A 21,715-nucleotide genomic window follows, 5' to 3' on the forward strand; every position below is an offset into this window, starting at 1 on the left:
TGCACACGAGTAAGCATCGTTAAATGATGGTAAAAAAAAACAGGTGAGTTTTAAGACGCGATTTAAAAAATGCAACAGGACGCGAGGTTCCTTCGTGGACCGAGGCAGGGAATTCCGCGATCGTAGAGGCCGGCTGCAAGAATCTCGACGGCACTAAATGCAGCGTAGTTCGTAGACCCTCTCAACACAACCAAGTTTCAATACACAGAACAAAAAAAACAATGGGCACTCACATCAAGGAAGAATGAGGAGGCATATGCTAATTTCTTCCAAGCTCGATGCATTGTTGATGTTTGTAATTATTTTCAAGGAGTGATTAAAAAAAGTGTAAATATATAATGGTAATATCATTGGACCTCCCTTGCCAGTATCAAAATATAAGAATAGGTTTTACCCTTTCTGGCAATAAAACAGTTTGTGTTAAGATGTTAAAACACCAAACTGAAACCTTTTGCAAGGGATCATGTCTGCATTAACCACAGATACTTGTGGTGAACATGCAAACAAAAAAAACCATGGGTAAAATCTATTCTTAAATAATGCTAATAATTTTACTTTAGTTTGCTTTGGCTTGGAGCAGCAGTTGTTAAGCATGGTCATCTTGGCAGCATTTTCTGCGCTCTACTGTAAACAATACACCACTGAATTTTAACCCTGAATCTGCAGGTCAAGGTCAGATTTTCAGCAGTTTTATTTATTTTATAATATATGTGTATATATAGAGTATTATTGTTATCTCAATATTTAACAATTAAAAAAGGATCGCCAAAATGTGACCAATGGATTTCAATTTCCGAAAACCTGCTGAAGAGCCAAGGTCAAACAGTCAAAAACAGAGATGCTTGCCCTTTGGTCCAGGTGTCTCTTGACCTGCAACATTCGCCAGTATTCAGAAGGGGAAAAGGTCATGAGCTCTACCTTGAGTCCATCTGGTCCGGGCTTCCCAGGAAAGCCTTGGCTTCCGGGATTTCCCTGCAAAATTACAAGGGTTACGGTCAATGTTAGTTCCGGAATTCCACTGCAGCCAAAGCGAACTGGCCGAATGAAACGCGCGTTATATTTAACGGAAGGTCAATGTCTTTTTCATGCCCCCTTTAGCCGCGGTGTGACGGACATCTGTTCCAGACTCCCCCATCTGGCCTCAAGTGCAAATGACTGCAAAACCATTTTTTTAAATAAATAAAAAACTCGACACATTAACCAATAATACCACCTTAAAATATATACCTAATAGGTGAAGTTTGTATGTATGTATGTATGCTGAACTTCTTTCGCACTGTACACAGCCAACCGTACTAATCGGATGTGAAGAGGAAAGGGCAACAAACTAAACACAAAAAATTTTCTTCTAAAAAAACGAGTTTTCAATCGAGATTTAAAAGTGCATAGATCCAGTGGCTTCCAAATCTCAGAAGCCACATTTCACACAATGGCCCTTCTTCACAGCACATATGGAGGCCAAACAAGTAAGGTGATATCTCTACCTCTAACTCTGCTGGCCTATGTCCAGTGACGAAGGGCCATTGCCTGAAACGTCACCTATTATATATTTTATGGCAGTGTTATTGACGAATTTGTTGATCTTTATTGGAATCTGTACTTGTGCACCACTGCCAATGCAGCAGTATCAACAAATAATTACTTTTATTTGATATAAGTGGCACTTTTATGTTGTCTAAGTATATACAGATACAGTCAGTAGGAACAAAGGCTGAATCGTGAGTTTAGTCCAGTATAGGGACCGGGAAGATATGTATTGTGGACCTACTGGTGGACCTGGAATTCCTGGTGGCCCCAAAGGTCCCTCTTCTCCCTGCAAAAGAGATGAGATGCACACACACACACAAAGACAAAGATCCCCCGTATAGCCTTAACAGATTGTAGGGGCAAGTGCTGTTAGTGAGCAGCTATGAAGGCCGGAACGGTACACGAGGGGGTGGGTGGCCAGCACCACGCCCGACCGCCTTTGTCTCCCCAGTGGCGATGTTTACACACCGCACCAGGTATTCATTTGAGGCTGAGTCGATCTAGGGGAGGCCCAGGACCAGTGCAGATAATCGTCAGTGGTGTTGGTCGTGAGCAGGAATCTAACCCGGGTCGCCAAGTTCATAGCGCAGCGCGCTAACCGCTACACTACCGCTCCCACACGCGCACACACACACACAAAGATTCCTCGTATAGCCTCTAACATACTGTTGGGGCAAGTGCTGTTAGTGAGGACCTATGAAGGCCAGCACAGCACACAAGGGGGTGGATGGCCAACAACACGCCCGGCCGTCTTTGTCTCTCTAGTGGCAATGTTTATACACTGCACGAGGTAGTCATCTGAGGCTGAGTCGAACTAGGGGAGGCACCCAGGACCGGTTAAGAAAATCGTCACTGGTGTTGGCGGTGAGTGGGAATCGAACTCGGGTTGCTCCCCACACACACACGCATGTACACACACAAGCATGCCTGAACCCAGCTTTGTAGCAGAGGACACTTAAAATAACACGAGCTTTTTCTGTTCATTTTGGAATATTTAAATGTTTTGGAATACCGTCCGGCATTTAAAGGTTGTTGGCTTGGAAAGGTTCCAACATAAATGAAGCTGAACATGAGCACGTGTGCGTCTGCAGTCCTGACATGCCTGTGCACGTTTGTAAATACTTTAGGGCCGAGGATCCAAAGCCAGGCGGTTTCAGATTCACCAAACAGCACTTCAATTATATGTTATGGTGCCGCCGCCTATATAATGTTTTTGCCTGACAATGACCCTTTATTGGAAAATAAAGTTGGCAGAGCCTGCCCTACGTGAAAAGTTTGGTGGACTAAGATGGAAATGGCTGTCTGTCACAGTGTTGCATTTGGATAGTGTATCAAATACCAACATAGGAATCCATTGAAGTGGCCGATTGATATTGATGTTCAATAGCTGATGACAACAGTTAACTAAAACAAAATTTAAAAGGGCATAATATTAGTGGCAAAACCATGTTGATTCTCAAGGAGTGAAATTGCTCGATAGGATAGCTGAATTTTTACTCGATATGCCTTTGAGTGTTAATTCTACAGCTAAATATGCAACAGGCTCCAGTTCATGGTGCTTGATTAGGATAGCGTTTGTGTTGAAGTTTACGTGTGGAGTGTGAATGTGGTGGTTAGCACACTGCCCAACAAACCCGGCGACTCGAGTTCAATATCCGCTCAAGGCTAACACCAATTGGCGAATATCTTAACTGTCCCGGGCCTACCCTAGGTCAACTAAGCTGAGATACAAAAACGGCCAGGTGGAGTGTTGACCACTTACCCCCTCTTGAGCACCATGCCGGACTTCATAGGTGTTCGCTAATGGTGGCTCGGCTCAAAAGTCCAGATGTCTACACATAGGATTGTATTTTGTGTGCGTGTGTGTGTGTTTCCTCGTGTCTTTCCAGAGAGCATTCAAACATGGACTGGTACTAACGTCAAGTCCCTTCTGGCCCGTTGGTCCTGGTGGGCCCCGGGATCCTGGCTTGCCCTGTTTGCAGGAAAAAAACAAACAAAAAAATTTAAATTCCAATGTTAGTGTTGGATAAACACAGTCGCCCACATCCCCTTGTTGACATAGACGGCTCGTTACAGTAAGGACTATTCATCACCATCGGTAAAACACTGCTCGAAGTTAACAGCAGTACACTATTCATCATTTAAGGTTGCACAACACCTAGCACAGTAGTTGGCTTTGAGCGGTCAACCAAAAAACATTGGGGCGCTCATCATGCCGCCGTCTCTCAGCACGCCCGGCAAATTAAAACGGGCGCGAGCGTGAAGTCAACGTGAGGCTCTATTTGACGTCCGTATATTAAAAAGGCTACAGAAACACGGAATTGTGAACAAATTTTTTTTTTTCTAAACTGAAACGCCGCTTCAGCGATGAAGGCTTTTGTTGGCTCTTTCAGCATTGCGCTGAGGAAAAAAAAAAATACCCTTGTGAAGCCGCGGTTGAGCAGTCAGTGAAATTCATTGGGTCACTGTTGGCTGATGGAAAGCAAGGGAGTGAGCAACGTGGTTAAATATAGACAGCAACATGTAATGGTGCAGCCCTGAAATGTCTTGCTCGTGTCGCTGCTGGTGGAACGACCGCTCCCTAGAGGGAGCTCCAGAGAGCACCACGAAAGGGTATTGGGTCTACTCTTCCATGCTGGCCAACACGTCTTGGAAAAGGTTTCCGGAAGTACCCACCACATTACAAGCGACCTGATCAAGCGTCAGATACAAATATTTTAGTGTAAATGCAAGTGTAAATATATAGCGTGGAATAATAATAATAATTTTACCTTTGGCCCATCAAGTCCATTAATACCTGGTGATCCAATGGCACCAGGAAAGCCCTGTGAAAGCACAAACGCATTCTATTTTAGAGAGAAGCACACCTATCCTAAATTCACATTGTGTTTCTACGAAACAAATTCGGATCGTACAAATCCTGTGACATATATTCAGCCCTGGACATTGGTGTTTAATGACCTACGTTGCTATGAACGATGACAAAAGGCCAATTGCCGTAGAGCGAACGCTTGCAGTAAATCTGCTGCATGACTTCAACCGACAAATCCAAACAATAAATGTAACACTGCTATTAATGTATATTACAGTTTACAGAAACTGTAGCAAATGTATACTCTTTGGTTTTTTCGGTAAAGTCACGTAGGTAAAATGAAAACAACTAAATTAAATCGCGACGTTTCGGAGGCAACACAAGCTTCCGTCTTCAGGTGAAAACCGTCAAAGCAAAATTGTTGTAGCAAGTGAAATTTTGCTGTGACGGTTTCCACTTGAAGATGGAAGCTTGTGTTGCCTCCGAAACGTCGTGATTTAATTTAATTGTTTCATTTTACCTACGTGACTTTACCGAAAAAACCAAAGAGTATGAATCCTTGCAGTAACGAAAGCTTCAAATCTATAACAAATGTGTAGATGTTTCAATGTTATTAAATCAGAGTAGTGTCAATATACCACTTAATAACTTGTTGTTAAACGAAAAATATTAGTACACTTACATTTTAATCTAAAACCATTCAAACTATGGAATAGAAAGAATATATTACAAGTATGATAACCACTTTTAAATCATGTAAGGGTGGTGGTAACATGGCTCAGGGGACAGTGCTGAGATGGCACTTTTGAGATCATGATTTAGATCTTGGCCAAGTGTGATTAAACTGCATTCTCAAACAGATTAGTAAATTGAGGGTCTCAGCCCGGTCACAAATGACTAAAACGAAAATCTATCGCATGAAAATTAGTTTTATGACCGACGTGCAAACAAACCCCTCCACGCAGAGCATAAACAAGTGTGCCCCTTATGTAGAGACGGCGTTTCGATTAATGTGGAATGAGGCCACATAGTGCACCGCTTGCTCCAAGATTCTCATGACATGATGCTGTTAACACAATCGTAATTGATTTGATTGTGTTCAAAATGTAATCGCCAAATTTCCAATATTTATATTGTTTCATTGACTTTCTACAATTGCATTTTAAAAATCTGTTGTTTAAATTCAGTGTTAGTACTGCTTACAAACCTCTGGTCCAGAAGACCCCGGGGGGCCAGGCGGTCCCGATTCCCCGGTTTTTCCCTGAAGCAAAGATTATAATCGTTCAGTTGTTTACATAACAGGTCATTTCTCTCTGTTTCTACCCAGATTTTAAATGAAGAGAGATATTTAGATAATAAATAATCATGGGTAATGCAAGTGTCCATAATGAACAGATGTAGGCACACTGGAAAAAAATGAAGAACGAAAAGTATTCGACAAAGTATAAAAACGGAAGTTCACTGGGTGGTGTTTGTCGCTTTACATTTAACCTCAAGCGATGTTCAAAATGTGGCACTGAAAAATAACTTGGTGTTCGATGAAATAACAAGGTAGTCGACTTACTGCTATTCCAGGATTTCCAATAGGCCCAGGGAGACCAGGAAAGCCTAGGTTGCCCTAGGAAAGTCAACGTAATTTCAGAATCATTTGTTCGCAGTTGTTTCAGTGAACACTTGGAGAGCACTTCTGGCATGACACACTCGAGCGAATGAGATGAAAGCAAGACATGTTTTTGTATGATATACCACAACAGGAATATATAAATACAATATCCTTGGATGCTCAATGATGAAGCATAAGGGAACGTAGTATAACATGATATTAATCCACAGCTGTATTACTTTGGCTCAGCCCAATTAATCCTAATCCTACCTCTCAATCTATCTATATCAGCTACAGGAAGGAACAAGTGTGTCAACCAATGCAGTGCCTTGGTTAATTTCTGCAAGTATGACGTGGAAAGGCTGAACATAACAGCAGTAAACTAATTTGGCATGAGGATTGCAGTCATAAACATTTAACACGTAGGCTTTCTCAACCAATATTATAACAGATTTGTTTTGAATTTTGATTTAAAGCTTTCGTGACTGCAGGGATTCATATTTGTTTTGGGTTAGACCACGTAAATATAAATGCGTCGTTAAACCCGCTACCACCTGACAAAACGGTACTTGAATTGTAAATGTTGTGAGTTTACTCTCCAACACACCAGTGTGATGAACTAATAACGAATTGGCATGTTTTGTTTACGTGACAAACCTTACTAATTGGCTGTGTCGAATGGTGGTGAAATGGCACATTTATATTTACGCGATCAAAACCCCCCAAAAACTCTAATATGGATACAATGTAATATATCAGCTATTATTCCAATCTACATTATCATTGCTAATACCGCACGTAGTAATTGACTTATATAGAGATATTTACAGTATAAAACGATATCTGTTTATTGGCTTGCCTATGAGGGTTGGAACAATGAGCTGAATTTGACAAGGCATTTGAGGTTAACATGTGATTCTCTGCAGATCCGGTAAATTAATCCTCGCTGGAATGAGCTAGCCATGCTGAATGGGTTCTATTTTAAAAAAGTATTCGCACTACCCCAACAGCCTGTGTTGGGAGGGAGGGACCTAAGGTTATCTGTTAACGGAGGCGGCTCATTGCTGGCTGAGCCTGCACGTCACAGTCCAAACACTTCACGTCACAATAAAGCAATGGGCGAGGATTTATTGTCAAGCGGCTTTGTAATTCATCAGACGCTTTCTGCCTGGTGACAGAAGGGCTCTTAAAGCCACTCTGGCAAGCCGAGGTTTATACTTGCTTGGGATTTCTTCCCTGCACAATGCCCACAAATGTATGCCAAAGGAAGACAAATGGGCAGTCGGTCAAATGGGGGCACAGTGGTTAATGCACCACACTGTGACCCCGGCGACCTAAGTACAATTCCCTGCCAAAGCTAAGGCCAAAGGTGAAGGATATCTGAATTATCCGTGCCCACCGCAGCCCCTTTCACAAACCCACACTACCCTGCTTGGTTTAGTTTAGTTAAACAACTCCCATTGGGTAGGCATTCATCTAGCAATTAATTGACAAAGGGCTGTCAATTATTGTTATTTTTAATAATAATTATAATTATTATGATAATTATTAATCGTAACTAGCACTGGCCCACGCATTTGCACGAGATACGCAGCTGGGATGGAGGGTGGGTGGGGGAGAGGGAGAGATGTCAGAGTGACGCACGAACCCAGCTCAAAGTCGTGGGATGTGGGTGACATCATCAAGCAAATGTGCGCGGCAATGTTACTACAGCGCACTTGCACGCCTGCGTGCCAGCCAGCCAGCCAGCAAAACTTTTTAAAAGAATATAACATAACATGATAACGATACAGTGGGGTAGAGTGGCAATGTAGTGATTGTAGTACTGCACTGTGAGCCCATAAACCTGAGTTCGATTCTTGGCCATTGCTAACATCTGTAGCAGTTACTAGGTATCCCATCCTTGTCACTAATCGCAGTGGCTTCGCATGGAGACGAATAGTAACAAAAATTTAAATCCAGCAGTGGATTGACAAAGGGCTGACATATTTTTTTTAATGGTACGATAACACAGTTCTCTATGTATCCAGGAAATCCTCACCAAGTCTCAAGACTCGTTTTTCAGGAAGATCCCACGATAATAAGGATGTTTGGGCAACAGTCCACTTAGTATGAATTTGCGTGTAGCAGGAAGGCAGACAGCCTGGAGCAAACATACATATAAAACAGAATTCTGTTCAAAACCCCACACTCAGTGGTACGCAACCTATTTTCTGTGCTGCCTCTTCCAAGTATTCTGCCCTGTCTCACTCAAATAATCTTGAATAATCTAAGCCATAGACATCAACCACCATGCCCTATTAACACAAGGTGCTAGCGGAACTGTACATGAACCATAAACGTGCTAACGACTATATAATGATGACTACTCTCGTTTAGCCACATTAGCATTTTTGGAGCATTTTAACATTCCAAGTTGACAAGTCTAAACAGCGAGGTCTCCGATTCCTCAGCCCATAATAGTCTATTTGTTTAGGTTATGCATCAAAAGGCATTTTCTGGCACACCTTCAGATTTCAATCATTCCTGGCTGTTCACAACTGTCACTAGCTGATATTTTGCTTTGCAGCACAACGTGACGCAAAAAAAGGCTCTGGCGACGAGAAAAGAAAGCGCCCAATCAGGAGGAGGCTCCTGCTTTGAGCAGAGCGAGTAGCAGAACAATGGGCGTAAATCCTCGGGGAAAGGGCAATTCAACACCCAATGCATTTTGTCAACAGTTCAAATTATGCCCTTCATGTATTATTACTGTTATCATCGTTTTAAAACTCAGCACGATTATACACTGCAACTGTTTACGTTCATCATGGACAGTTTACAGAGCTATCGGGAGTCTCCAGGATGAATCGGCTAATGTACAGCATATGCCATTATGGGACAGGAAAAGTGATTGATTTAGCATGCTTCTTTCATCTATGCCACTTTTACCCTCCTAAAAATAATGACCTCCAGCCCACGTGTCTTTTTGTTGTCGTATTACGCCTCTAAAATATACATTCTTTCACAGCCATTTCAAGACAGCAATAATAATAATGTTTATTATGTGAAAGTGCATCGTTTAAAACTTGCATTGCTGCTTCTAGGGTAGGAAAAAGCCAATAAAACCCCCCATAAAACGTAAAACCCTTAAGTTGCATAGTTCATGTAGAACAAAGCTCTGGAATAATGAGCTGCTCCAGTTATGTTCATGCCAATGACTGAATACATTTATATTTGTTTGTGGAGACACAGAATGGAGGTCTGCCTTTAAATGAATGTTACCAGTAATGCTCCACAACACCGTAATATGAGTTTGTATACATTATCGCTTTTGCATTGAACAAGGCACAGTCATTTAGCCGGAGTGCTTGCCAATAGCGTTTGGCAACCCAGCACCAATTGCTTAAGAAGCCTGGCACTGCTGAGGAAACCCAGAAGGTCGAAACCGGTTTGGAGTTTGCTTAAATAAATTCTGCTTGATAATATTGATCTCCAAAGCCAATAAATCAATTATAAAGAAATATTTTATTCGTAGGTGGAGACAGAACGGATGTCCGCTTTTATGTGTATGTTGTTACCCAGTAACGTTGACTCACCTTGTCTCCGGGGAAGCCTATCTCGCCTGCAATTCCGGCTGCTCCCTCATCACCCTGCGGTTCACACCACACGCGTGGGGCACACATCACGTCGCGGTACTTTGGGAGACATCCCCAAAACAGGCCAAAGCAAGCGGAGCTGCATCACAGCTGAGACCGTCGCAGGTGAAACAAGCTTTGCTGCAGCTTGACAATTCAGTCTCGCTCTGTGGCCTCAAAAACAAACAAGCAAATTACCTTTCAATGAAAGGAAAAAAATTAAAATGTTTGCTGCTAAGCAACAATGCGGCCATTATAACTACCAATTGTCCAAACAACCAATAAAGAGCCCAAGCAACCCAAGAGCCACATTTTCTGGACTTGATTATTTTGTCTGGGTACCCAGGAGAGGCCTATGATGAAATGAGTCCATGATCCAAGAACAGATATGTGACATGTCAGGACCACCTGTGGTGGCATTACGAGAGTGGATCCACTTTCTTTATGTAACCAATAGCAGAACATGATGTGATAACCATGTGAAATGTGTGGCGCTTTCAAATGATCCACTCTTACTAGCTGTATAAATGAATCGGGACTACTGACGTTTTGCGATCTTCAGTGGTACAAATTTCTGCTCTGGCCCATGGACTAAATGAACCGGACTGTGCTTGATCTCCGATCTTGGGGGCTATGCAGGGTTGAGCCTGCATGGTGCTTGTACGGGTGACCGTACAAGCACCATGCTAAAGGCAGCTGTGGGGTTACATAGTGGTCAGCAGAAAGCAATGCAGCAAAATATATTATTGTACTATACTCACATGCCTCTATGCTCCCCACCTTCACCAACCCGCAGCGACCACCATGGTAAAGTAAGATCAATTAGCCGCCACGCCCCACAAAGAGGCCCTCATCCAGCAGTGGGTTGACAAAGGGCTGTACGTATACATGCGAATGCTCACAGGTTTATTTGGGCCGGACAAAACCGTGCGATAATCTGCACTCTGAGTCACTGCCGTGTCAGCCTGGCAACTTGCTTGTGCCCACACAGGTTCTGAAGCCGGATTTTGAGTGGCGTCCACGTTAGTGACCAGAACATGAATGCAAACTCTGTTTGTTGACTTTGTGCTCGGAGGTAGGGGACACGCTCCGAGGTGCCAATTGGTTAATTATTTGGTAGTGCCCCGTACTGGGGAATTCGGTCAACTGCAGTGTGAAAATTGGCCACAATATCGCCTCCGCTTCAAATCTATCATCTTGGGTTCTCTGTTAATGATTCAGCTTCCTCTTGGTCTTTTCCAGACATTTTTTTGCAATGTGCTACACAAGAAAATACATTAAATAAGGCCTTTGTATTAAGAATAGGTTTTACCATTTCTGGCAATAAAACAGGTAAGATGTTCAAACACCAAAACTATTCTCATCCTCTGATACTGGCAAGAAAGGTTGCATATTGTGGTCTTTGTATTGTTAGAATGCTTCCCCGCATGCAATTGCCCATTACAGACGACACTCCTGGAAGTTGAAACCTTCTGACGAGTTGCTGCTTACACAGCAAAACCTATTTGGGAATTCTTTCTATTTAATTTAATAGAAGCTAAGGCAGAAATTATGCAAGTGTTTTATATAGGCAGGCACAGGTGTATGGATGGTCCAACTAAGAACCTCTTATGCACTGCCTAATGGGTTGTCGTGCCCTGTGTATGACACATGCAAGACATCCCAACACGAGAGATAAATGCCTCGCTGGATAATATTCCCAGAACACATTTGCAGTAAACTTGTGATTGGCCTCTTAGAATCTCCAAACTCGGGGTCTTGTAAATCGCCCTGCTAAACATTTACACTCTCCAGATTCTTGCAGATGTCAAGAGAGCACAAATTGCACGTGAATAAGCTCCGATATTAATGTGCAAACATATATTTTCCTGAAATGTAATTTGGGATAAGTTGTATCTAACGTTACTCTTACTACTAACAGGTGAGAAAAACAATCACCCAAGACTTCATTATGAATCCTGAGAATGAGCTAGTCTTATACAGATCTTCAGTGTTAAAGTTATGGTGAAATTATCATTCCCTGTTCTATCCTGTACAGTATTTTCTTAAATTAAATAATCCTTTTTCTGAGCATTCGCAAAATGCAAACAACCGGCCTCATCTCAACGCAAGACCGTTTAGACAAAACGTGGTATGTTAAAGGAATTGTCAGATCACCTTATCACCTTTCACTCCCGGCTCTCCGAGGCTTCCCATGAACCCCTGCGAGAGATCAATCATAGCCTGTTTAGCACAACCGTTAAAAGAAATCTGTAAATCTGTAATATCATCTGTAATATTATCTTACAATTGCGAATGTTTTTTCGGCTTAAAAAAATGTGTAAGCTCTAAGTGCCATCAACTCATCCACGCATTCCTGAACTCAACTTTCAATCCCTCTTTACCCCAACGTTTAATGCTTGTTTAAAACCACACTGGCTCAAAATGGTTAGGATCAGCCAAAAAGCACAAAACAATCCTGACAAATTGTTTTATTGAAGGAATATGGGGCCATCAACACCAAGGCTAAATCAATATTCAGCCTTCAGGCAGATGTAATTCAACATTCTGCATCACTACGTAAGTGACCTAACAGATTATGCAGGTGCAACATCATCGTTTGTTTACCCACAACCCTTTTAATTATATAACAATACAAATGCGTGTGCATTGAATGCAATGAAAGAATTGGTTTACATGGGTACATCTAAATCATGGTCAGTGGGGTAAACGACTATTGAAGGAGATACGTGTGGGGGTTAAGACATTTCTGCCTCTACCTTGGGGCCCACAAAACCAGGTGGTCCAATGTTCCCTTGAGGTCCTGGATCGCCCTTAAACACAAAAGAAAAAAAAATACATTCAATAATGTCATTTATATGCCCAGGAAAGCCCTGCGGAGTCTCAGGGCTGTATTTAAGGAGCTTGCTGCACTTCTAAGTTGGGCAAATTCATTTTTCCGAAGAGTATTTTGCACATTGGAGAAAACCAAAGCGCCTGGGGAAAACCTGTACAGGCGAGGAGAATAACACACAAACGTCTACACAGTCGGGTTCATTTAACCCCTTTGCGGTACTGCCATCTGCTGGCCAGCACGCTGCCCATTGGGTTTGGGAGTGTCACAAATCTAAGCGCACCAACCACTGCCTCCAAAGCACCGCAATATAGGCGTGCTCCAGCACATGTGACCAGACCAAGATAAAAAGCTTCGGACCATTAAATAGTATTCAAACGGTCAAGAAACGCTACGTGTAGACGTGTTGTAAAATCGCAACGCAAAACATTGAGGGGACCTCGAGATAAATTCGAATTTCAGAGATGTCAACCTGAGACACGTTTTACGATGCCATCACCATGCAGTGGCGACCCGAGACAAATAGCTATTGCTCATGCAGTGAAACGGAGGCCCTACAGCTGCTCTGGGTAGGGTGGCACGTCATCACGGTTTGTGAAAACAAAAAAACATATGAATGTAAAGGCTGTGGACGGACGATTGCTGAGAGAGAAGGGGAATGAGGAAATGGGTCTCTGTCGTCAGCTGCTTGTGTGGCTTCTGATACAGCTGACGTGATTGGTGCCTTGCCTCTTAATGACATTACCAGCAAGGATGGAGGAGAAAAGATGATTTCCCACAACGGATCGGGGGGAAAAGATGACTTACTACAAAAAAATACAGTTTCTAAAACATCTCTGCGTTTGCTTCACCAGCATTCCATAGGATTGGGTGGGCAGGAGGTGGGAATGTGAAGTGATTCAGTTCACATTTGTAAATTTCGCACTGTGTTGATACATGACCAGTCGCCTTTGCAGGCTGCACTTTGTTTCGTAAAAAAATGTTGGAGAAATATTTTGGAAATCTGCAAAGCACTGTTTAATGCCTTTATCTCAAAATTAACTATTCATAAGTATCATAAGCCAATATCCATTGGTGGATGAAGGCATCCGCATGCTGTCACCATTCCTCATGGTTCTACACGTCATAATCAATCTTATAAGATAGCCTATCTCGTTGTTTCATCTTCATGGCGGCTATCCACTTGGGTGTGTTGCTTCTCGTAGGGTAGCGGTAGTGCAACGGTTAGCGAGCTGCGCTATGAATCCGGCGATCTGAGTTCGATTCCCGCTCACGGCCAACACCAGTGACGACTAGCTGAACCAGTTCTGGACCTCAGATTCAAATGAGTACTCAGTGCAATGTGTTAACAGCGCCGTTATGGAGACAAAGGCGGCCGTGGTGGTGTTGGCTACCCACCCCATCGTGTGGTGGGCCGACCTTCATAGGCGCTCGCTGTCAGCATTTGCCCCAACAGTATGTTAAGGCTATATGGGGGATCTTTGTCTTTGTTGTATCTTTTGGCTGCTATTCCATCACCATTGTCATCCGTAAGCCATCGCCGCCTTCAGCATTGTGTTCTGTCCAGCCAACTAAATTTCCTCCGCATTCAATGTGACATCTCTGATTTGGGTTTGTTTCCTGAACCATGTAATCCTCTTCCGTCTGTCAACATAATCCTCAGCATGCATCTCTCTTTGCTTAAAAAATCAAAGCCAAAGGACTTATGATGTTTTTCAAACGGCAAAAACAACGTTCAACAATGTGCAGCATGCCATGGATATTGAGACTCAAGGATGCATTATTTTGGCACAATGCGGAAAGTGGCAGGGATTCTTCGGGTGAGCTATTCATCGTTGAGTGTGATGTGCGCCATCACTCTCCTTCCAGTGACTACTTTGACTTTTTGGTGCTGCAATTTGATTCAAAATCAATTATTTTTTGGTCCTGCTCTATTGTCTCATTGGCGTTGTCTCTCTTTCCTGTTCTTCCTCAGCCTAAATACGATAGCAGCATAACATTTGCATATAATTTACATAAATCCCAAATAAGATATTCATACATGCACAATATGATGTATCTATCAGAGGCATAAGATGCACTATGAATACATGACTCCCATACATTGTTACATACTTTACAGTTATTAGCAGTCTGGGCAAGATAAGGATGGGCATTTACAACATGTGAAGTAAAAAATGTATTAACATAACAAGACCACAAGAGCAAACATGTTATGTGGTCTCTACACTCGAGTTATATATCACAGTAACATTTATGTTCGATAAGTTTATGGGTCAGAAACTTTAAGATATGAAGGTCGGGAGGTTGTTCAGATTTAAATTAGAGAAGAAGTTAGGCCAACATTTTGGGACCAAGTAACAAATGTGATTCCCTCCTCGGACAGAAAAATCCGAATCCGAAACTTTACTTTGACTGGAGGAATCCGATGAGATATGAAGCTCTTTTTCACAGACGTTCAGATACTTAGGGATGGTGGAGAGAAGTGCAAATGCTCTGCGGGAAGTTGGTAGAAATGCAGAGAGAAGAAAAGGATGGATTCAGGTTGAAGGAATGTAGGCCTCAATAACATTTGCAGACAGAGATAGATGACTGCCTCTCCTGGAAAAGAATACACAACTAAAAAAATGAAACAAAATTGTGGAAAATGCTGTGGCTAGCCGTCTCCATGTCAAGCGTGTCAAACAATGAGACTGCCCCAGCCTATGAGTGTCGTCACGTGTGGTCTCCATTTTGTACTTACGGTCAATCCAAGGACTCCCTTTGGGCCTTCTATTCCAACTTCACCCTGCAAAAAATGACACACACACACACGCCCACGCGAATAGGTGAAATACCGCAATGTGTTTACTTGCCATCGCCGTCAGGGTAAGACGACTGAGTAATGAAACAAAATAGAAAACATCTCGAAACGTAGATGTTTACCACCTCACAGTCAATCGCTGGAGCGGTTAGCCAGAAGGTCTGTGTGCGAAATCGTGCCATTGTGTTGCTCTCAACGCGCCCCACGTTGGAAGCCCCGCGTGGATGCCAGTCATGCCTGCTGTACCACTCTGCGTGGGCGATGTTAGATGTGATGTAGGGTGGCATGGTGAAGGCGTCCACGGAATTGTGTTCAACAATGCGAGGATGTATTTTGAAGTTTCAGCGTTGTTATTTTTGTGCTCGACGGCGAGCAATGATGTCGTTTCAACTGATTCACTGAAACAAAGTAGATAATTGGGGGGGGGGGGCGGTGGACTGGGCTGCTGTATGTGGGAATGACTGGGCCCCTGTGAACTTTTGAAACCAAATGTAACTCAATTTGATCTATAACTTGTACCTCCTGTCATTACATTATTTTTTCGAATAACTTAATCCTAGGAATGCAGGAAACTGAATGATACTTTGTCAGTACAAATATTGCCGAAATTTTTGTTTTGTAATACATTAATATATTGGAGTTAATTTAGCGTTGCAATGATTACAGTTATTTTATGAGTGGCCCATGGAAGATGGCACATTCTCAAATCTTCATACACAGAGGAGTTATAACCCTATAAATAAACAAAGGCAGCATTAAATTTCGATTTAAAGCTTTCGTGACTGCAAGGATTCATCTTCTTTGGTTCTTTCGGTAAAGTCACGTAGAATGAGAATAAAATAATAAATTGATAAAATAAAATAACACAATAATATTCTCACGATGTTTCGGCCACAACACAAGCGGCCTTCATCAGGTGAAGGGGACGAGACTGTCTGGAGGACAGCGCTGGAGTGAGAAAGCCACGCTGAGATTCTAAATGACTGCAGTTATCACTGCATCACTGCTTCTGTTAGTCGGTGACATTTGGTCACGTGTCTAAGGATGATGACCTCAGACACGAGAACCACAATGCACTTCTTCTATAAATGCTCATGGTTTTAGCGTATGCACAAAGACTGTGTGCTCTTTTATGTTGCACGTTTCTGCGTATTGTTTGCAACGACAAAAAATTCGCATGCATCTGGTACCCAATTTCGCAAAGGAGTTCACCGATTTACTGACAAGTGGAACGGACAACACGAATAAGTTCAATACACAGGCTCCACAGGGAAATGTCCCGTTCTGATGGCCGTGTAGTATAAAACTAGCAGCAACTCCCAGGGGAGGGTGATTAATCTAGAGCAGCACAGTTTCCTCATGCGGCCCTGGTGTGCATAACATGGCAAGATAGGAAAAGAAGGTCACGCACGAGTGGAGGATGTGTGGGCGATAGGGCACTCATTGAGAAGAGGAGAAAGCACTAATTCATGGGGTTTTTTTTGTGAAGCGCAAACAATTGGGGTGCATTATTGATGCTCATTAGATTATATTTTCCACAAGTAAATCCCTTAATTGGCATGAGGCACACTTTTTTTTTCCACATTTGAGCGCTTGCACAATTGTGAAGGGTGAATATGATACACTCGTGTTTCCACTTGCTCCCAGCTGTTCTCTCGCACACGATTGTCCAAGTGGAAAAACGATGCATATGTGCACAAGCATAAATAAAATATCCGACAAACGGAAAGGGCAACGTGTTTGTAAATGCATAATTTTGTATGCGGAATACGATATTAGCATTTCCATACTTGCAGTGGCTATGACCTAGAAAGGATTAAAATCATGTAAAAATTATTTAAACTTGAAACTATAAAACGAGCTGTATAGCTCTTTTTCATAAGCGACCTGGCCACAATGAGAGCTCAACGAAGTGGCTTATCATGTGGAAATTCAAAGCAGCCAAATACTCTAAACGCATGTTTAGAAATGTAGCGAGACAAACCAGAGGACCTGGAGAAAAATCCACGCGATCACGGGGAGAACATGTAAACTCCAAATATACAGCAGGAATCGAACCCATGATCTCTCGTATACCAGGCGAGGTAGTTACATCTCGCCAATATTCTGGCTGTCGTTAAAAATCATTGTCACAGTTTCTTTGGGTGAACTTGGATTGAAGATGCAGTACATAATATTAAATGGCAAAAAATAATATATATCCTTTTGCAAATCCACTGCTGGATGAAAGTGTCACAACAACATGTCCATCAGTGTGCGTTGGCGAAGCGAGTGGTGGGGGGCAAAGTCCGGTTAAGATATCACTCACCACTGATGTTAGCCGTGGCCGGGAAATTATTTTAGGTCATCACGTTTATAGGGCAGGGTGCGATCCACTAAACTTCACCGCAGTTTAGTAAATGAATCATTTTCTATTAAAAGGTGAATTTAAGAGACATCACCATTGCACTATTTTGCTTAGAAGTGTGTCAAAGAGTGAACGTAATAATGGCAGATATGCGTTTTATAAACCATTGCTTATTAAACAACACTAAATTCTCTGGACAAAGAGAATGTGTAGAAACATGTATAAAAATGTACAGAGAATGTTCCCGTTAAAATCCCCACTTATGAGCCTGGGATTTCCTGCAGAGGTATTATTAAACAGCCAAATGGGAGGTTAATTAATCTGGCACAGAAATTCTGGGTGGGGTGGGCAGACACTTCTCCCTTCCAAAATCACTGTGCACCCTCAGTGCATGTAAGTGTGGACGTTAATTCCGAGAGAGAGACTTACAGGTTTTCCATCTGGACCAGGCGGGCCTCTTTCCCCATAATCCCCAGGAAAGCCCTGTTGGAAGACAAAGGTGGCGATGCCAACAGACAAAACATTTTTAAACAAAAAATTGAAATGAAAAATAATTCAGTGTGAACAAAAAAAACCACAGCCGATGCTATTGAAGGCCAGATCAAACGTCTTTATGTAGATAGTGCCAATAAAACATTTCTCAGCTGCAAATATAACAGTGACTTAAATGAGATTATATCTTTGTTGTCTTGGCAGATGACCAACATTACAGGGTGCTTCTTAAAAAAAACACACAGCACATGCATGATCATTTGAGAAAGAAAACAACTTCAGGGATATTAGAAGACACCAGGAGAGAGTGAGGGTTTGTGCGATAATTTTCAGCACAGAATACTAATGAATACGTTTGCAATAGTGGATGGCCATATAGATGAAACTGACTGTCAAAAATGCTTTTGTTGCAAATACTTCATTGAATGAAGCTCTGAAGGTAAAATGTATTCTAAAATTACCATATCACTACTTATTTACCAAAGAAAACCTCACTGACTCTCAAGAATCATTTTCAAGAGGGTCCTGCTTGACAATATTTGGCCAATTATTATTGGGCATTCGTGAATGGTGGACGAAGTGGCTGGAGAAAGGTCCGAGCACACAAAATAAAGACATTAAAACTCAGTCACATGTATTACCAAACTACTTTCTGTACGGCAGTGCCTGGGTGACACGATCACAAATCTCCACTCGCCCATCCTCCAAGTCGGTGAGAACCATCGGACCCAGCCGTTCACTTACGTGTGTTTTTATGGACACGAGAGACTGATGGCGGACGTGAAACAAAGCAAAGTTTTGACGACCACATGCCACATAAAACTGCCTTCCGTTTCCCCCTAGCCCAATTCTATCATGGCGGGGCGTTAATCAACAGGAGGCAAAACACAGCACCCATGTGTGCTGTACAAGTCACACTTCCCGATCGCTCCCATGCACTGAGCGTCAGCGTGGCGTGTGGCACCGTTTGCTTGGTTGACGAATCACAATCGCTGCTTTTTGGAAAGCCAATAGGGCCACAGACATTTTCTTGAGCAAGAAGGTTGGGGTGGCACGGGAGGCGTCGAGAGGTGGGCGGGGAGGTGGGGGGCAGCAATTGGTGGAGCTGTAGATGGGCTGTAAAAGCCACCCTAGGTGTGTGCACACATCTGTCAGACGAAGCCCTGTGTAAGCGGAAACTCCAAAAGCACGCCACGTGACTTGCTGGGTCATCCATCACTCCACGCTGTTGAGGAATTTCTGAAGGGCATTTTGTGTGGCTTATTTTATATTAACCACCAACAATGGATTCATATTTTTTTTGTAAACCAGTCATGACTTATTCACTGCTGGATGAAGGACTCCCTAATGTCTCTAACTTGTGTATGATTTCCTAATCAACGTATTTATCATTCTGTCATTCAGTGAAACTCCAAGCATGCGCCTCCGTGAATGTGTATACCGTTTCGGAAGCCACTGGAGCTATGAACTTTTAAATATTGATCGAAAACCCATTTCTTTCTAACTACTTTTTGTATTTAGTGTGTTGTCCTTCCGCCGCACCTCTGATTAGTACAGTTGGCTACGTACGGTGCGAAAGAAGTTCAACATACGTACATACCTCTCAGATATTGTTCCACTTTAAAAACAAGTACAGTACGGTACACTCACCTTTACCATTTCCACTCGCACCAGACTGATTTATTATGATCTCTTGTTTGTACATATCATCTTATTGGGACAGTTTATTTTGTAGGCATGTAACAATTCGCACCCGCACAATTCGATGAATGGTAACGATTCGGGTTTTGCAATTCAATTATTAGGATCGATGTTTTTTTTTTCTATTGTGGTTAACGGGGTGTCTCTAGTGGCTGAAAGGTTTAGATGAACCTATTGCACGTGGCATATATGAAAGGAAACAATTGTATTTTTACATATCTATAGGGTACATCATATTCTTATTATTTTTACATGTAATATTAATTGCATATATTGTGAGAGTAAGAATCGATTTTTCAATGATGAATAAATGTATCATTAGATGTCTAATACTGTGACTCAAATATCATTGTTCATTTCAGCTGAATCACGATTGCTTTCCTGTTGAATTGGAGTTAAACTCAGGCTACCTTACCTAAAGCAAGATGTAAAATATTGGCCGCGTAGAGAAGTAAAATCCTTAGGTGCAGTAGCTGTTAATGCACGGTGCGTCTACGGAAGATGTATGTCAGAGGCTGTGAGACACTTTATTGTTCATGTGATGGTCGTTAAGGCAGCAGTACATCGATGAGAATGCACCTATGTACACAATTTTTTTTATCTACAGGCGGCACACATTTTCTTTCCGTACAAAGTATTCCTATCAGGGCATAAGTACACGTTAAACTTCAGTGAATATTTTAGCTTTTTTTTAAGGTATACAACGCGAGTGTTGAACTTTTGAGTGTGCAATTTTAAAATGTGTCGGCGCTATTTACATTGGCGAGAAACGTGGGCACGCAGTGGGCACAAAATAGCCCCGTCTCCAAATGGAGGCTCGGCTCAACAGATGTCAAGGAACCCAATTTAAACCTGCTTTGCTGGCCACTCGCGATCGATATTTTTACAAATTGCAGCTGACGCGGGCGTACACTGGTGTCAAGTGAACACGCTGACGTACAAAACGCTATTTTTGGAAAGACCACTTGTTTGTATTTATTTTCTTGTTGCACGAAAACAACGTCAAGCAAAATATAACGCATTGCAATAATGATAATTAGAACAACCACGAAAAACTATGAGGATCGACACATTAAAACACAATGCTGTGTACAATATTTCGTGCAGATTTTTAGAATGATTAAAATCATATGTTTAGATTTCAAAGTGAGCCTTAACATACAAATAAAATACTTGTTAATAAAATCGAGTAAAGGCTTTGGCTGCTATACATTTCAACGTGATAAGATACCTTATTGAGCTATCATTTGTGACCAGGTCGCTTATGAAAAAAAAGCTAATAGCTCAGTGGCCTTTACCTGTTGCAATACAAAAGTTTAGTTTTATCATTTTTAGTGATCTTCTTACCTTTCCTAAACTTTGCACTCCTATCATGCTTTTGTTTCGTTTGCTGTTGTAACTTTCTGATCCGCTCCTACTGGACATCTGTGAAAAAGAGCTTTATAGCTCATCGGATTCCCCCAGTATAAATAAAGAATCTGATTCTGACGTTACGGTTAGAATGGCTTCGCGAAACGTGGACCCTCAAAAAGCTTGAGACGCACACGTGGTGCTACTTCTCTCTGCGATGTCCACCCATGCCACCCACGTAGGAACACAGCAACCCGCTCTGCGCAGAGCGGTGCTACACAGAGACGCATTTCTGACTCTTCGCGAGCAGCAGACCCGGCGGGGTTCTCGTCGCTACTCTTTGTCATTGGCTCTGTCAATGCCATTAAACCTACTTTAATGAGAGAGCTTACGATGATGATTATGATGATGATGACTAGATGCCTCTGTGCTGAAAATAAAATCGAAATCACCCAGAATATACCTGATCTCATCATATCTCAGAGGCTAAAAATTGTTGGGCCTGGAGAGTGCTTAGATACTTACCCACTATGTACAGCAGATTGATATAGGCTATGGGGAAATGTGGTGGGTAGCAGTGGAGTGCAGCAAAACCCATTGTTCTGTACTTTTATGTTCCCACGCCTATGGCTC

At 42.3% G+C, this 21,715-nt stretch overlaps 1 protein-coding gene across 2 annotated transcripts in view; it reads right to left on the reverse strand.

The window, feature by feature from the left end:
- COL24A1 (collagen type XXIV alpha 1 chain) overlaps nucleotides 1-21,715 on the reverse strand; it is a 150,340-nt gene that overhangs the window by 54,980 nt on the left and 73,645 nt on the right. For both annotated transcript variants that reach the window (XM_032959009.2, XM_032959010.2), the window contains exons 13-23: nucleotides 17,969-18,022; nucleotides 15,133-15,177; nucleotides 12,316-12,369; nucleotides 11,714-11,758; nucleotides 9,518-9,571; nucleotides 5,904-5,957; nucleotides 5,547-5,600; nucleotides 4,299-4,352; nucleotides 3,446-3,499; nucleotides 1,769-1,813; nucleotides 919-972 (exon numbers count right to left, since the gene is read on the reverse strand). In XM_032959009.2, the coding sequence (XP_032814900.2) occupies nucleotides 919-972; nucleotides 1,769-1,813; nucleotides 3,446-3,499; nucleotides 4,299-4,352; nucleotides 5,547-5,600; nucleotides 5,904-5,957; nucleotides 9,518-9,571; nucleotides 11,714-11,758; nucleotides 12,316-12,369; nucleotides 15,133-15,177; nucleotides 17,969-18,022 (567 nt within the window). The remainder of the gene's footprint in view (nucleotides 1-918; nucleotides 973-1,768; nucleotides 1,814-3,445; nucleotides 3,500-4,298; nucleotides 4,353-5,546; nucleotides 5,601-5,903; nucleotides 5,958-9,517; nucleotides 9,572-11,713; nucleotides 11,759-12,315; nucleotides 12,370-15,132; nucleotides 15,178-17,968; nucleotides 18,023-21,715) is intronic.

The sequence above is a fragment of the Petromyzon marinus genome, chromosome 22 (assembly GCF_048934315.1).
Source record: "Petromyzon marinus isolate PM22_M1 ecotype Great Lakes invasive population chromosome 22, UKy_Petmar_22M1.pri1.0, whole genome shotgun sequence".
Lineage (NCBI taxonomy): Eukaryota > Metazoa > Chordata > Hyperoartia > Petromyzontiformes > Petromyzontidae > Petromyzon > Petromyzon marinus.